Source organism: Lates calcarifer, linkage group LG4, assembly GCF_001640805.2.
Source record: "Lates calcarifer isolate ASB-BC8 linkage group LG4, TLL_Latcal_v3, whole genome shotgun sequence".
Classification (NCBI taxonomy): domain Eukaryota; kingdom Metazoa; phylum Chordata; class Actinopteri; family Centropomidae; genus Lates; species Lates calcarifer.
The window spans coordinates 2,711,710-2,729,816 of record NC_066836.1 but is presented as its reverse complement, the minus strand read 5'-3'; the positions used below and the strand labels follow the sequence as shown (position 1 = coordinate 2,729,816).

The 18,107-nt window shown below is 40.6% G+C and overlaps 3 protein-coding genes across 3 annotated transcripts; all 3 read left to right on the top strand.

Annotated features, from left to right (window-relative positions):
* The first annotated feature begins 8,100 nt into the window (after window positions 1-8,100).
* On the top strand, window positions 8,101-9,799 carry LOC108880938 (tripartite motif-containing protein 16-like). The gene has a single exon (XM_018672678.2). It carries the CDS (start codon window positions 8,279-8,281, stop codon window positions 9,539-9,541), a length of 1,263 nt encoding a protein of 420 aa, XP_018528194.1. The 5' UTR covers window positions 8,101-8,278; the 3' UTR covers window positions 9,542-9,799.
* Window positions 9,800-10,211: 412 nt separating this feature from the next.
* On the top strand, window positions 10,212-12,593 carry LOC108880936 (tripartite motif-containing protein 16). Its single transcript, XM_018672675.2, has one exon. The coding sequence runs from the start codon at window positions 10,372-10,374 to the stop codon at window positions 12,049-12,051; it is 1,680 nt and encodes a 559-aa protein (XP_018528191.1). The 5' UTR covers window positions 10,212-10,371; the 3' UTR covers window positions 12,052-12,593.
* A 2,529-nt stretch (window positions 12,594-15,122) lies between these two features.
* Window positions 15,123-17,523, top strand: LOC108880937 (tripartite motif-containing protein 16-like). The gene has a single exon (XM_018672676.2). The coding sequence runs from the start codon at window positions 15,229-15,231 to the stop codon at window positions 16,897-16,899; it is 1,671 nt and encodes a 556-aa protein (XP_018528192.1). The 5' UTR covers window positions 15,123-15,228; the 3' UTR covers window positions 16,900-17,523.
* Window positions 17,524-18,107: the final 584 nt, after the last annotated feature.

Here is an 18,107-nt window from a genome sequence, read left to right as displayed (position 1 = left end):
TTCTCTATCCGCCCTATAAGGGCCTAAACACAGAATATCATTACTAACTTCTCGACTGGAGGAATGGGCTCTGCTTCACAGCGACGGCTCATTGCGTGTCCCCAGTGCATTTCAACCATGACTCCACCATGATTATCAGTGACAGTCATTGTATCTACACTGAGTGAACTGCCTACATGTCACAGAGATGTAAACAAGCTGAGAACAACTTACAGGTCACTGACCTTGACTGCCATATTCTGGGAACAAGACATAGGCTGTGCAATTAATGGGTGCAGTGCAGATTCTATACAGGAGTTCAGTCCTTTGTAGGATCTGCTGATGAGCTGATTAAAGGGCTGTGCTGCGATGCCATGAAGCCAAACGCTGGACCTCTTGTGGGAATATCTGATGCACAGGCATGTGTCACATTTGTTTTCTCACAGATCGATGTAGAAGAAGTCCTACTGCTCCTCTCTCCATCACCGAGTCAGACGACAAGGCCGAACCAGCAGGCGCCTGAAACCTCCAACCAGGCTTCGCTTTGTCTCAAAAAAAAAAAAAAAAAATTTTAAAAAGTGCTGCTGTTTACATGCTGCTGCTGGCAACGTCTGAATAAATCATCACTTTATTTTAACAGAAACAGTTGGTGAAGATACCACTTTTTCTGTTTCTGTGAGCTGTAAAACACAGACTGCTGAAGCGTGAAGAGACGAGATCAGACACACCGAGAGCCACCACTTTCTAAAAGGGTTTGTAATCATCTTACAAACCTGCTCACAACGTGAAGCCCCTGTGATTTTTACAGGTTGACAAAACCTGTTAAAATAAGACCGGGCATCTTTATGCCCTCAGGCTTTGTCTAGTGTAACATTACTTCTCCGGTGTTGTCATAGATGTACTTAATGGAAAATGACTCAGTGTAGTTTGGTCCCTTACTTTAATCATTTCTGAGAACATTTTCTCTTGACGATGAGCAATTAATGTACTTTTAAAACTCAAAAATCGTTCTCGTCCTCGGAGTCTTCACACACATGAAGCACATATTTTTAGATTCTTTTAGACTTTACATGTTGTAGGATGTTCTATCTCTGACTTTGCTTAGGATTCATAAAAAAGACGTTCCCTTTAACTCCAGACTTTGACCCAGAATCCGAACTTTCTTCAGTATCAAAGTAAACCAAAGACAGTCGACTGAACAACAACAGGAACTACTAATAGATAATTTGACTTACTTTTAGTGGTGCAATTTGCCAATATATAGACAAATATAGACTTAAAAAGTAGGGTCGCCAAATGGGAATTGATGGTTGGGAAGTGCAGTTGTCTTAGTTCTGTCCTGTGTCTGACAGAGAGATCCTTTTGCTTCCACATGGTAGTTTATTTTTTTCACTCTTACTGATATTCCCAACCCACCATCTTATCCTCAGTTCTTCCTGCCTTTCACCACTCATCTCATCATTACCTGCCTGCACACCTGTCCTTCATTCCCCACTAATTAGCTACCTAGTCTATATATATATATCCGCCCACTAACAAGTTCCACTGACACTGAGTCATGTGTCCTCTGCCCTGGGTCGTTTCTGTCTGTTTGCTCTCGTTTTCAGACTTTAACCAACTTTGTTTTTTGTTTTTTTTTAATAAAGACCAAGTAAACCTCCTGTTTTTTAACCTTTACTTGTGTTGCCTCTGTATCCTGCTGCTGGGCAGGATTTACCAGAGACAAACTTTAAACGCACCTGAAGCAAACTCTTTGAAGAACGAACAGTTTGTACTCTTTTATTCAAAATTAAATCCAGAAAGTGTTTTGAAAATGCAAACGTTTAAAAAAAAATGATCATGATGAGTTTATTTTTGTCTTAAATTTGTGAGAGGCATCTACAACTGGTGTGAGTTCACTTCCTGAGTTTAAAACTCAGAAACTGTTGCTCACACGATAATGAAACCGTCTCATTTAGTTTCTCATGTGAAACATAATAGGGAAAATCTATAACCAGACTTGACTGAATTGAACATGAGCTGACTGTAGCGCAGCAGGCGGCGATCAGCTGTGCAGGAGGGAGGCTGAAGACAAACGTCTTCCTCAAGTACTTCTTCAGCATCACTTAATGTTGCAGCTGCAGGTGAAGCTGTTGATGATGTCAGGTCACCAGAAGAATTTCAAGCTGCGTCTGAAAATCTGTTCTATTTTTACTTTCACATTTGCAGGAAATCAAACACTCTCCTGTCCTCTCTTCATTCTGTATTTTTTCTTTTTTTCTCCTCTTTTTTTCTCTCTCCCTTTTTTTCTTGACTTCAGTACAATCAGAGTGTTTTAGCAGCCAGCATGTACATGTTGCTTGGTGTAGTTGTGCTGGGAGGAGGCCTTACCAACCAGGTCCCTTATTGTGAACATATCTATAATTTTGCAGCATTTATTGGCACTTGCTGTTGCTTTTTGTTCTGATTTACATGTTTAATTTTTACGTTTTCAACACTGATCCGACACTCTGCAAATCAATCAATAAAATCGTAATCTTAATACAATCTATGTCCCATGTGTTTGATGTTGCTGAGTCAGTAAACCTAAAACAAACTGCTGTTTTATAGCAAAGTCTGGCTGCTTTGTTTGGAATACCTCTGCTAACATCAGGAAATTTACACTCAGAGATACATAAAGAAATAAAGGCTGATGACCACATCTCTCACCTATGCTTGTTGTTTTTGTCTACCGTCAGTCTGCCTCCAAAACTGGCAGGAAGTACGTTAACATTTCTATTTCTTGTAAATTAGCTTGGTAACCTGCTGCCACCACCTCAGAGTTTGTTTGGGGTGAAATTTTCTAACTTTGCGCCACAGATCTCTAAGAAATGGTCCCTGCTGGCTGTATAAATGTCAGTGGCAGGCAATGACTCAGACCTTAATGTGTAAAATTGGCTGTCAGATTTGAAAGTTACCCTCTGCAGTAAGTTTCACCCTGACTTTAGTGAGCCTGGCAGGTGTTCATTTGTGTCCCCGGCGATTTAATTGGACAGCTCCTCAGTGTGAGTGTATCTAACAGCATGAATATGAAACAGACGGGTGCCAAAAAAGGCGCGGCTGCTATAAATATGGATAAACAATGTTAAGCCTAAGACTAATGTTTGAATCTGAAATCAGCTGTGGAAGCTCATGGCTGCTGCCGTCCATGGGGTCAGTCCACTCTCATTATACACCTCCACACCACAGGGTTCATCACTGCTGTGGGGTCAAAACAAACCACACAGCTGCAATTTTGTTTTCCTTTTCTTGCTGGAATTAAAATTTTTTCATGGTGGGTTGAGTAATAGTCATGTTCCTTGGGCATTTGAAACTGATTAAAAAGGCTCAGCATCAGGGAAAACAAATATTTTAGACTGTTTTTTTGGGGGGGGGCTATCTTCACGCAGGGTTTTCAGTTGATGATTGCTCGTAAACCATAAAGTTTTCTTCAACTTCAATCATTAACAGCTGGGATCTAAAACCCTGCCGGCCTCCTGTGGATCACTTGTTAATTCCTAAACTCATGGTGCAAATGCAAGATGTTTTCGGTGTCTTCTGGGTATTTTTAAATCTGCATTAATCAATACTTTTAGCATGACTCCAGGGATGTCTCACTCAATCCACCAATTTGGCAAAAAAACATATGCATAACTTGCCGTTATGTTTCGTAGAGGTATTCATGGTTCCCACGGGATGAATCGTACGAGTTTGTTGTCATTGAAAGATATTTGAGATTCTAACCGTCATTCTAATGGTGTATCTGTGACTATATTTTCAACGTGACAGGATCATGAGGATCTCCAGGTTATTTTTCTTGATTTTTAGCATGGCAACGGTCATGGCTTCTTCCTGTTGTTTTGTTTTTTTCTTTCTTTTCTAATATGTCCATGGGAAGACAGACTTGACTGACCTTTACAGTCTAATAGGATTCTACATGTTTAGATTTAATGTAGATTGATCTGTAGATTGATCTTGTGATCTGGTACCTGATGGAAGACATGAAAGCGATAAAACGAATGGTGAGAAAAGAGTTGATAACTGCCTGTCAGAGTCTCTAAAAGAACATTCTGTATGATTCACATTGACATTGTGGCCTGAATTAAAGTGAAATAAAGTGTGGAAAGAAAAAAAGAGCTAGTTTGGAAAAGAACTTTCTCAGTGCAGTTTTCCCATCGAGCATTTCTCTCAGTGATTGAAATGTATCTGTTGGAGTTTTCAAGCAGTTGTGAACTTGTGGAAAACTTTTGTACATTGCTAAACTGCAACCATGAAAGATGCATTTTATCAGATGTGGCTTAAACATCACACTGGCTCTGCAGACAGCTACTTCATTAACAGCACCACGTCTGATGGATTTATGGAAAACAAAGGCTGTTTTACTGCCACAGTCGGGTTTAGCCCGTCTGATACAACAAAGAGTCAGCGCCCGCGGCTACAATTAAAGGAAATCTAATCCATCAGTCGTGGGTTTGGAGAGCAGCTCGGAGTGGATGAGAGATGTACAGTAGGTGAGGAAGAGTCAGCGCCTGCTTAGTTTTAATGAAACATAGCCTGCAAGCTCTCGGTTCAGGCAGAGGACTCCAGAGGTATGCACAACTTCACCATCTGGTTGTTCCCGCAGAATGTGTCTGATGGTGTCTTTTACTCCAGTCCTGTCAACACTCCTTCAGACTAAAAGCTTTTATAGCAGAGAGCTGCTGTGGCTTAGAACTTAGAACAAAGGATAATTATTTATACTTAAACCTGATATATACTGTACATGTAATAGATTTTTTTGTCCACTTGGTGGCAGCATAAACAAGTGTGTACACAACATTTAAGTATCATTACTTTTTACGTTAAACAGTTGCTTACTGACAAATCCAGTTCTTACAGAGGAACATTTCTCATTAATTTGGAGGGGTGACAAATCTGAGGCTAATATCCACTCTCTTTTAGCTCCATTTTTGGTCTCCATCAACCCCTGAAGGAGATTTTTCTCCGCCTGCTGTGGCAGAGAATGACTGTATGAGATCAGTGAGCGTGAACCAGAACAGTAAAATCACTACGACGTTCAGTAAAGTTGAAGGAAAGTTGCAGATTCAGTTTGTAATTCTTTGCAGGTGCCCTACAACACCACATTCACATTGTCTCACTGTCTTCACATTGCTACTTTAAATTCACGTCCTCCACCAGGGGATATTTCTTATATTCTTATTCAATAATAGATCTGAGAAGATCAGCAGATGAATTACTTAGTTAAAATTAATTTGATTTTCCTTTTTAAATGTTCTTCAACAGGTCATTGAATTGTCTCGTTGTTGACCTTGGAGTTTGTTCTTTCTGCAGTTAAATATTTCATTTAAACTTTTCATGTCTGTGCTGTGCTATAGGGTCTTTTTTTATTTTTTCAGTTTTATGAAAAAAGTTTCATAATTATGAGTGAGGAAAGATAATCTGTCACCCCACAGGATATCTTATCTTTTCAGCGAAAAGTATGCAGCTGAGGTGAAAATAATATATATATTTAAGGCATCCATTATTACATTTCCATATGGATTCATGGATCTATATCTAAGAGAATGTAACATCCACACTTCTTTTAAACTTTAATGTACTTTGTTTTAAAGATACTGAATCTAAAAGTACCAGAATCCAAAGTTGAATTTGTATATAATTTCATTTAAGCAACACAATTTTGAGAAAAACATGCAATAAAATAAATGCAGAAAAGATTCCAATTTAAAACCAAAAAAAAAGGTCAACTAATGATTATTTAAGACAACTGAATGAATTACAACACACAGCTATCAACAGGTACCTAATAATTAGAAATAATATGAGTAGTAGTCACTGTAAATGACAGTGAAGTTAATGAGCCTCATTTTTAACAAACCACAGGCTCTCCCGCAGATCACAGTCCCACCTTCCTGTTATGACATTCTTGACTGAAAATAGGAACCTGGTGCTCTTGTTTGGCTCTGCAGGGGCAACATGAAACACTGAACAGGCCGCTGCCCAGAAGCTCCGGAAACTCCACTTTGAATGATTAGAGACATGAACCAGATTCTTTCTCCATGCACGGGCACCACAGGCACCAGCTGGAGTGTATATTTTTGTAAATACTGTAATATTTGGAGGTTTGAAACTGAAATTTAATTTTCGGCTGAAGAGGACACATGTTTATGAGGCAGATAAGTGATGTTTCTGTGAACTTTTTCATTAAAAGTTGACATTTAATGACTGAGAGCGTTCAGTCTCAAAAGTGTCCGGTGTTAGTTTCATTAGCAGCACCTGTGGTATTCACATAAAAAGCGTTTTATGAAGCATAACTCAGCATTCGATTTAGTCCTGATAGTTTGGGGGCAGAAACACACCTCGTTGCATGTAGAAGGAAAGAAACTCCTGACGAGCAAGTGTGGATAAAACTGGGAATCGCAGAAAATTTCATTCAGTAGATTTTCAAGCAAAGTTTAATTTTGAAATGATAGAGATGTTGTAGAGATGTTTCTGTCTGGAAATTTGCTCTGAATTAATGTACAACACTGTAAATGACTTCCAGGAGAGACCGTCTGAAAGCTGGCTTTTCATTTCACACTCTCAGGTGAGGTTGTTCAGATCAGGTACAAACACTCTCGATCTCCCACAGAAAGTGTTAGAAACCAGGTCTGATAGAGCATGAATCAGCCCTGTCCACAGACAGGATCCTGACTTAGGTTTCTGACAAGTCCAAGTGCTCCAATGACTCCATTACCACAGAGATTGGTCAGCTGGTCTGTGGTCATTAAGTCCTGTTGTCAGGGACAATGGTGGAGGTTTTGAAGATATCTGTCCGGCTGCTTTTGTCTCTTGAACAGCCAGTTAATGTCCCTCTCCTGGATAGAGACAGTCGTCATGGTGGGATAGGAGGTGGGGGGTCTCTGAGGTCGGTGGTTGAGGATGGTGTCGGGACTGTCCTTTTGTCTTTCAAATCACCACTGGATCTCAGTTGGCCAGGTGTGAGTTGTTAGTAGAGTGGGGGGCTTTAGGTTTGTAGCTGCCGAACCATCTGAGAGTCATTAGCTGAGAACAGCTAACCTCGTTAGCTGTTAAAGTACAGTCGTTGAGTCTCCCTGAGCACCTTCCTAAACCTGTACTTAGTTCTTTAAACTGGTCCCTGCCCCACTCAGGAATGCTCCTTCCTTTTCCAACCTTATCTGTGAACCGAGGTTTGTCATTGTTAGAACTCACCCTGCATCCAAGATCAGTTCCAGATCAGGAGGACAGTAACTTAGAATCACTGTCTACAACCCTTATTGTTAGTTCAGAGACAGATGACCCACCTTCCGTCTTTTCTGAGAGTTTTCTATCTGCTCTGGACTATTCTGCTGCAGAAGTTTGAGCAAAAATTCCTTTTCTAGTTTGGAAATATTTCTAAGGTCAGACAATCTTTTATCATTCAATGTGCTGAGGAATTAATCCATGCTTTCGTGTCTCCACCACAGCTTGTGTGCAAGGTCAGAGGTCAAAGGTTAGAATCCACACAGGACTTTTCAGGGTTTGAGGTCCAGCTGCTTGTTCAGGAGATCAGATTGTACTTTTCTAGTTTTCCAGCTCCTGCTCAGCCTCATGTGTTTATAATAATAAAAAAACTCATGTCAACATACTGTGTTTCCTGCACACTGATAAAGTTTCAGTGGTGCTCTTTCGCCTCCCAGTGGTAGTACAGGTTATTGCAACATGTAATGATGAATCTGACATGAAGGTCATTTCCATCACTCTAGTCAGAAACCGTCATTAAGATACACTCTTCTCTGGTGCTATCCCATGAATGTGCTGCAGATTGCCACCTGGACCTGTTTTTGAATATAAATAGAGTTTTCTAGTTTGACACAGTTTGAATTCTTATGAAGAATGCAGCCCTTCGTGATAGAATATAACAATAACATAATAACTCTTCTAATAAAGGGTTTGCTTATTGTTGCAGTGTTAGTTTCAGCTGTTCGTGAGCCTAGAGGGATAGAAATGACGCCATATGCAGCTATATCACACTGTCCCTTTAAAAGAGAAAACACCCTCTGGTTGGAATGTATCAGAGTGAAACCCCTCCTTCTTCCTGCTGCTCTCAAACAGAACGAGCTCTACTCTTGTTTGTAGATTGCCTTGTTCCCTCCCCCTCACTGATCTGCAAGTGTGCAGATGGGTGTGATCGACACATGGTCAGTGAGTGAAGATTAGCACACGAGCAGAGTTTTGTATCAGAGCACACTTTTGTTCCCGCTCAGAGTGAGTGAAACTACACCAGGAGACATTGAGCTGTTCAGTCTGTCTGAAGGTAGTGATGGATCCGGTGGCTTCTCCCTGTGGACACAGCTACTGCACGAACTGTGTTAAAAGCTTCTGGGATGAAGAAAACACGAAGGATAACAACAGCTGCCCTCAGTGTAGGCAGACCTTCACACCGAGGCCTGTCCTGGGGACAGTCCCAGCTGCAGCAGAAAGGACTGAGAGGCAGAGAGAGCTGGAGCTGAGTCGACTAAAAATCCAGCAGAGAATCCAGGACAGAGAGAAAGATGTGAAGGAGCTTCAACAGGAGGTGGAGGCTATCAATCGCTCTGCTGATAAAACAGTGGAGGACAGTGAGAAGATGTTCACTGAGCTGATCCGTCTGATGGAGAAAAGAAGGTCTGATGTGAAGCAGCAGATCAGATCCCAGCAGAAAACTGAAGTGAGTCGAGTCAAAGAGCTTCAGGAGAAGCTGCAGCAGGAGATCACTGAGCTGAAGAGGAAAGATGCTGAGCTGAAGCAGCTCTCACACACAGAGGATCACAACCAGTTTCTACACAACTACCCCTCACTGTCACAACTCAGTGAATCTACAGACTCATCCAGCATCAAGATCCGACCTCTGACGTACTTTGAGGATGTGACAGCAGCTGTGTCAGAGCTCAGAGATAAACTACAGGACATTCTGACAGAGAAATGGACAAACATCTCACTGACACTGACTGAAGAGGATGTTTTACTGCCACAACCAGAGCCCAAGACCAGAGCTGAGTTCTTAAGATATTCACAGGAAATCACACTGGATCCAAACACAGTAAACACCCAGCTGTCTTTATCTGACGGGAACAGAAGAGCAACATTAATGAGAGAAGAGCAGGTTTATTCTAGTCACCCAGACAGATTCATCAGATGGCGTCAGGTCCTGAGCAGCAAAAATCTGACTGGACGTTGTTACTGGGAGGTGCAGTGGAGCAGGAAGAGAGTTACAGTAGCAGTCGCATACAAGAACATCAGCAGAGCAGGGTCCATGACTGAGTGCGCGTTTGGATTCAACAATAAATCTTGGGCGTTAGAGTGTAACAGCAGCAGTAGTTATAAATTCATTCATAACAGCATCAAAACTCCAGTGTCAGGCCCCTGGACCTCCAGAGTAGGAGTGTACCTGGATCACAGAGCAGGTATTCTGTCCTTCTACAGCGTCTCTGAAACCATGAATCTCCTCCACAGAGTCCAGACCACATTCACTCAGCCTCTCTATGCTGGACTGTGGTTTAGTGGATATAACGGAGCCACTGCTGAGTTCTGTGAACTGAAGTAGACAGAAGATAAGGAGGGAAACTGGGAATTTGTTTTTGCATGTGGAAACCCACAAATTAAAGTGTCTAAATATGGACTGCATTATTGTGCCATATCCTTTCTCATATATATATTTGTTCACATGAAATCATCAAACCTGTAATATTATGATCAGAATGACCATTTATCTTCCTGCACAGTGTTTAAATATTGGTTTTGTAGCTGCTGAACAAACTTTGGAGCTGACTTTTAAAGTATAAATAAACACAGATGAAAACACTGAGCGCCTCACTGCTGTTTAGTGATTGTATGACTATGTAAGATCCTGCTACTGCACCCAGACATTTGTGTTTGGAACAATGTAGAGATTTTTATACTTAGAGATCAACAGTCTGAAAAAGTGTCAGAAGTCTCAGAGTGAGGTTGATAAAACCTCTAAAGAAGTTTTCTCCTGGAGACTTGTCGCAGTAAACACGTAGTAGAAGTAAAAGTACACATGCTCCAAACGCATGATGACAATGCAGTTCAAGCAGTACTTTATTTCCTCTTGAGTGAAATTCGACAAGAAAGCCAGATAACCCCTCCCTCTTCTTCCTGATTGGCTCGGTCTTTGTATTTCCCTGTTCCCTCCCCCTCACAGTTCTGTCAGTATAAGGATGGGTGTAAATAACATGGTGTAAAATGATAAGTTTCATTCACTGCAGTGAGTGAACAAGAGGAGGAGGAGCAGAGATCTGTTTTCCTTCAGAGCACAGAGATAGTTTCACTTTCTCTGAATAGAAACTATTTGACCAGAGATTATTTCTGTTCAGAGAAAGTGAAACTATTTGACAGTCGCTCTCAGGAGGTGAAATGGCACAGAAAGGAGTTCAGCTGGACCAGGAAACCATCTCCTGTTCGATCTGTCTGGATCTACTGAAGGATCCAGTGGCTATTCCCTGTGGACACAGCTACTGTATGAACTGTATTAAAAGCTTCTGGGATGAAGAGGATGAGAAGGAAATCCACAGCTGCCCTCAGTGTAGACAGACCTTCACACCGAGGCCTGTCCTGATGAAAAACACCATGTTAGCAGTTTTAGTGGAGGAACTGAAGAAGACTGGACTCCAAGCTGATCCTGCTGATCACTGCTATGCTGGACCTGAAGATGTGGCCTGTGATTTCTGCACTGGAAGAAAACTGAAAGCTGTCAAGTCCTGTTTGGTTTGTCTGGTCTCTTACTGTGAGAAACACCTGCAGCCTCATTATGATGTGGCTCCATTAAAGAAACACAAGTTGGTGGACCCCTCCAAGAAGCTCCAGGAGAACATCTGCTCTCATCACGATGAGGTGATGAAGATGTTCTGTCGTACTGATCAGCAGTGTATCTGTTATCTCTGCTCTGTGGATGAACATAAAGGCCACGACACAGTCTCAGCTGCAGCAGAAAGGACTGAGAGGCAGAGAGAGCTGGAGCTGAGTCGACTAAAAATCCAGCAGAGAATCCAGGACAGAGAGAAAGATGTGAAGGAGCTTCAACAGGAGGTGGAGGCTATCAATCGCTCTGCTGATAAAACAGCGGAGGACAGTGAGAAGATGTTCACTGAGCTGATCCATCTGATGGAGAAAAGAAGGTCTGATGTGAAGCAGCAGATCAGATCCCAGCAGAAAACTGAAGTGAGTCGAGTCAAAGAGCTTCAGGAGAAGCTGCAGCAGGAGATCACTGAGCTGAAGAGGAAAGATACTGAGCTGAAGCAGCTCTCACACACAGAGGATCACAACCAGTTTCTACACAACTACCCCTCACTGTCACAACTCAGTGAATCTACAGACTCATCCAGCATCAAGATCCGACCTCTGAGGTACTTTGAGGATGTGACAGCAGCTGTGTCAGAGCTCAGAGATAAACTACAGGACATTCTGACAGAGAAATGGACAAACATCTCACTGACACTGACTGAAGAGGATGTTTTACTGTCACAACCAGAGCCCAAGACCAGAGCTGAGTTCTTAACATATTCACAGGAAATCACACTGGATCCAAACACTGCAAACAAATATCTGTTATTATCTGAGGGAAACAGAAGAGCAACAGCAATGAATCAACAACAGTCTTATTCTAATCACCCAGACAGATTCACTTATTGGTGGCAGGTCCTGAGCAAAGAGAGTCTGACTGGACGTTGTTACTGGGAGGTGGAGTGGAGAGGAAGAGTTTCTGTAGCAGTCGCATACAAGAATATCAGCAGATCAGGGAGCTTTATTGAATGTATATTTGGACACAATGATAAATCTTGGGCGTTAAATTGTTACCAAAACAGTTATTCATTTTGGTTCAACAATATCCAAACTCCAGTCTCAGGTCCTCAGACCTTCAGAGTAGGAGTGTACCTGGATCACAGAGCAGGTATTCTGTCCTTCTACAGCGTCTCTGAAACCATGACTCTCCTCCACAGAGTCCAGACCACATTCACTCAGCCTCTCTATGCTGGACTCTGGTTTTGTTCTGGTTCTGTCGCTGGAGACACTGCTGAGTTCTGTAAACTCATTTAAGACAAGTCATTTAAGGTGTAGTTGGTTGAACTCTGTAGTTCAGTTTATATTGTCTCCATGTTTGTTGCTAAAAGCTCATTGTTGTGTCATTTCTACACAGAGATCACCTGTCAATCAATCAATGATCGTCAGCTCTTTATCTTCTCATTTATTGTTCTGTTGATGTTTGAGTTTCTTCAGGTGGAGCTGGAGCCATGGAGGATATCACTGCTCATGATGCTTCTTTATCTAAACTGACATTTTTCAAACCTTCCTTTTTTATACTTTGTTCTCAGTGTTTAAAGAAAGAAATCTATAATTACATTTAAATTTATGTTGTTCTTGTTAAAACTTACAAATAAGATACTATGAGAGGATAATGTTCATTATTTTCTTTTCCATATGTGAGATTCAGGTTAAACAAACTGATTGTGTGGATGAAGTGAATCTGTTCATGAAATCACTGAACAAGAGTCATTTAACAGACTTTACTGATTAAATGTGTGAACAAACTGAAGGTTTACATCATGAATAAAGTTGTTTTTCCTGAAGAACAAATCAAATATTTTCTTCTGTCTTCATTCCAGGATCTGATTCACAGCTGATGGAGAAAATGTGAAACTAATATGAGAGTATAACTGAGGCAGTTTTCCTCCTGAAACATCAGAGTACAGTGTTCATTTTGTTGTTTTTTAAAACCAAGATTTTTTCCTGAAAGTTGATGTGAACTCATCTCTTCTCCATCTTTCCCATGAGCCCTGAATGCAGCATCAGTGTTACAGGCTGTGACTCCTGTGAACAAACTGACACAGTGTGATATTACATATATTTAAATCTGTCTTTACTGATGTTGTTTGAAGCTGCCAAAGGCTGGGTGAAGTTTTTACTCGTCTTCCTGCAGTGAACATCACAGCAGGTGAACAACTGAAAACTGATGCACAACACAAGAGGGCGCCTTCATCCTGCTGACCAGGGATGTGGAGGAGGTTAAAGCACCTCAACTCAACTTTTTAGTTAAGGACATGATTTCAGGCTGAGAGGATTTATAATACAAATGCCTGATGTAATACATCACGGTTAGTGTTGTGAAGCTGCTGTAAATCATTACCAAGTTATCTTTCTAAGTTCAGTAAAAGACAGATATTATTGCTTTTCTTTTATTTACTAGAAAATGTTACTGGGAAACTGAGTAATTTTTTGTACTTTGTGTTTTTTCATTGAGGCTATAATTTGCCCCTATAATTTATAATTATTATGAGTATTATTATATTTTTTATTTAAACAGGAAGAACCATTGTGAACAGGCTCTCTTGTACAAAGGAATACAGTGTATTTAAAACAATAAATGCACAAGAAAGTCACCATATACATCAACATACAAAAAGCAGGACAAGGATGTCAACATAAGGGCCAGAATCATTTCAAAGAAAACATATGCATTCGTACTGATCTATGTCAGTCAAAATGAATTCAAATTGATTTTACAGGATTACCTAATTAATTTAGGAAGCTTCTGCAGAACTGCCAGTTTACCAGTCTCAGTATAATTGTGATGATTTCTTGAGGACCTAAAAGTCTTGGGATGTAGTGCAGTGTGAAGTTGATTTATTGTTTAAAAGACATGTAAGATACTTGAAAAGTTTCCCAACAGGTGCTTTGTGAATACATAAAATGCAGTGCTGTTGTCTTGGCATTTCCAACAACTGCCAACCAACTTTCTCGTATAGTTAACAGTAATGCATCCTACAGCCATCCCCAGTTATGTGTAGAATGAGAGACTGCATCAAGAAGTCAAAGAGTTATGGCAGGAGAGTGCATTTAAATTACATCAATGGCTAAAGAGGGCCCTGTTGTATATAAAATAGCATCATCTGCATAGAGATGTTTGTACTGTTTCTAACTGTTACATCTAATTCACTAATAAATACTGTTAATAGAAGTGGTCCTAGAATAGAAACCTGTGGCACACCTTTGTTAATGCCCATAAAGCTGCACTGATATCCATCAGTCTCAACAGTTACCAACTAACTGCTTATTACCACCGAGATAATTTACAAACCAGTTACATGATTCTGCATCAAATCCAATACATTTTAGGCATTTCAAAAGCATCTGCTGGTAGACAGTAATGAAAGCGTTAGATAAATCAGTAATTCTATCTAACACTGTCCAACAGTGTCCAACTTCTTATCTAATGCATTAACAATCATTCAAGACTTTTGATGCTGCTGTTAGAGTACTATACCCCAGTCTAAAACTAGCATTTACCATTTTCTATAAGTCTTTAGCTAGACATAACAGTTTGGAAATTGGCTGATAATTATTTAGCTCTTTGGACTGACCCCATTTATAGAAAGGTAGGACATAGGCTGTCTTTCAGAAGTCAGGAGTGGGCTATGTTACCACAGTCAGGTAATAAAATAAAATTAAGCATTCAACTAAAATGGAGCTGCTAATCATTACAGCCGTGACCCTAACTGATCAGCTTCAGTTTTTTTGAATCAAAAACAAAACACTTTTAGATTTGTAAAACACTTAAGTAAAGACCTGAATGTCAGGTGTGTTTGGCCAGCAAGGTGCACTACAATCAGAGGTGGTTGGAGGAAATCCAGCATTAAAGCTAATACTCATCCATTTTAATAGTATTCTGTGCTAAATTCATTCTTCACTAATGTGAGATAGTTCTTCAAGTTCGTTCAGTTGAGGTTCGCTACAGTGTGTTTGGGATGTGTGAAATGGTTGTTTCAGCCTTGATGCTTTTTTATTAATAATTGTATTACATTAATCAGTAAATCTTTAACTTTACTAAAAGGTTGACAACATAACAACTTCAGTGTGACGTCTGTTAGAGCTGATTCTGGAAACTGGGGGACCATCTGTAAACCCAGAGCTTATTGTTAAATAAAGGGTTAAACACACAGTATTACACTGCTCCGCCTCCTGGAATAAGCCCAAGCCTGATAACCCTCCCTCTTCTTCCTGCTCTCAAACACAGTGAGCTCCACTCTGTCCACATGTTTCCTTGTTCCCTCCCCTTCAGATCTACAGTTTGAAGATGGGTGGAACCAACATGAGGTGAAGTGCAAGAGCTGATAGGAACCATTCACTGCAGAAACACATGATGTTTAGATCAGAGCTCAAACTAGTTTCAGTTCTCAGAAAGTGAAACTCAGACAGTCATTGTCACTGAGAGGAGAAATGGCGCAGAAAGGAGTTCAGCTGGACCAGGAAACCTTCTCCTGTTCGATCTGTCTGGATCTACTGAAGGATCCAGTGACTACTTCCTGTGGACACAGCTACTGTATGAACTGTATTAAAACCCACTGGGATGAGGAAGATCAGAAGAAAATCCACAGCTGCCCTCAGTGTAGACAGACCTTCACACCGAGGCCTGTCCTGATGAAAAACACCATGTTGGCAGATTTAGTGGAGGAGCTGAAGAAGACTGGACTCCAAGCTGCTCCTGCTGATCACTGCTATGCTGGACCTGAAGATGTGGCCTGTGATTTCTGCACTGGAAGAAAACTGAAAGCTGTCAAGTCCTGTTTGGTTTGTCTGGTCTCTTACTGTGAGAAACACCTGCAGCCTCATTATGAATCTCCATCATTTGAGAAACACAAGCTGGTGGACCCCTCCAAGAAGCTCCAGGAGAACATCTGCTCTCGTCACGATGAGGTGATGAAGATGTTCTGTCGTACTGATCAGCAGTGTATCTGTTATCTCTGCTCTGTGGATGAACATAAAGGCCACGACACAGTCTCAGCTGCAGCAGAAAGGACTGAGAGGCAGAGAGAGCTGGAGCTGAGTCGACTAAAAATCCAGCAGAGAATCCAGGACAGAGAGAAAGATGTGAAGGAGCTTCAACAGGAGGTGGAGGCTATCAATCGCTCTGCTAATAAAACAGTGAAAGACTGTGAGAAAATGTTCACTGAGCTGATCCGTCTGATGGAGAAAAGAAGGTCTGATGTGAAGCAGCAGATCAGATCCCAGCAGAAAACTGAAGTGAGTCGAGTCAAAGAGCTTCAGGAGAAGCTGCAGCAGGAGATCACTGAGCTGAAGAGGAAAGATGCTGAGCTGAAGCAGCTCTCACACACAGAGGATCACAACCAGTTTCTACACAACTACCCCTCACTGTCACAACTCAGTGAATCTACAGACTCATCCAGCATCAAGATCCGTCCTCTGAGGTACTTTGAGGATGTGACAGCAGCTGTGTCAGAGCTCAGAGATAAACTACAGGACGTTCTGACAGAGAAATGGACAAACATCTCACTGACACTGACTGAAGTGGATGTTTTACTGTCACAACCAGAGCCCAAGACCAGAGCTGAGTTCTTAAGATATTCACAGGAAATCACACTGGATCCAAACACAGTAAACACATGGCTGTTATTATCTGAGGGAAACAGAAGAGCAACCGTGATGAATCAACAACAGTTTTATTCTAATCACCCAGACAGATTCACTTATTGGTGTCAGGTCCTGAGTAGAGAGAGTCTGACTGGACGTTGTTACTGGGAGGTGGAGTGGAGAGGAGATGCAGTTTTCGTAGCGGTTGCATACAAGAATATCAGCAGAGCAGGAAAATCTTATGAATATCTGTTTGGATTCAATGATAAATCTTGGGCATTAGGTTGTTTTCAAAACAGTTACACATTTTTGTACAACTATATAAAAACTCCAGTCTCAGGTCCTCAGTCCTTCAGAGTAGGAGTGTACCTGGATCACAGAGCAGGTATTCTGTCCTTGTACAGCATCTCTGAAACCATGACTCTCCTCCACAGAGTCCAGACCACATTCACTCAGCCTCTCTATGCTGGACTCTGGCTTTCAGATGGAGGCATTGCTGAGTTCTGTAAACTCAAATAGACAAAGGTCATTTAAGGTGCAGTTGGTAAAAAATCTGTATTTTAGTTCATCAGTTTAATGAGCCTTCGTTACTAAAAGCTAATTGTTGTGTCATTTCAAAAAAATGATCGCTAGTGACAGGTTTACGTAATGTATCAGTATATATCCTGTGTTCTTCTGATATCCTCTGATGCATTTTTCATGTATGTCTTTTTTTTTGTTGCATGTTTTCTCTGTGTTATTATTACTGTATTGTTTTGTATTTTCCCCTGTCTTTTCTTCTGCAAAGTGTAAAAGGTACAATCAGTTATGTTTTTAAGAACCTGACCTGAAAAATCCACATGACTTATAATTTGTTACCACCTGGATCGACTGCACCTTCAAAGTAGCTTCAAGTCTGCCCTTAATTTACTGTTGAATAACTGTTAATGTGCTAATTATTCACTTTATTTGAGAAGAAGAAAACCCCTCACATTAGAGTGTGTGACATTTTTTGTTTGTCAGTTAATTTTCTGATATGTCGATTTGTTCAGATCGCTTATAGAACCATTTGCTTTAAAACTAAAATGGGGCTGCAGTGTTACCAAGTGCCAGAAAGAACTGAGTTAAAAACATGCAATCTAATTAAAATGGTGGACTCTGTAACATCTAATCATCATCATTATCATCAGTAGCATCATTATCAACCTTCAGCCTTACTAACCTAGACACTGTAAACATCTGAATGCAGGATATTACTAAGTAGAGGTGTATTGCCTTTTCACTTGATCATTGCTATAGAATATTTTCACCACTGGCCATGGCACCACTTTTAGCCCAGTTTTTGAGGCTCTGATTGCAACTTATATTATTACATAACTGTATTATAATATAACAAAGTGACATAGTCAAACAGCAGTGGAACATGATTGACATGCCGTTAATGAAAAGTGACCCACAGCAACTTTTCAAATACTTTATTTACTATAAATGTACAGATGGAATACAGAGTCTCAGCAAAGGGTATACAGTGTCAAAATAAAAGTTTTTATCCTGCAGAAAACGATGATGTGATTATACCTTTCATAGTTGGATTCTTCATACTAATGAATACTAATAATACTAATACTCTTAGAGATGTGAGTGTGTTGGAGAAACCAGCAACTACTTGTATTTGAGAAAAGTTTTTTCTGTTTTTTGCTAAAAAAATAATTAATTAGTTATGAAAATTTTCTGTCTTTTGAATAGTC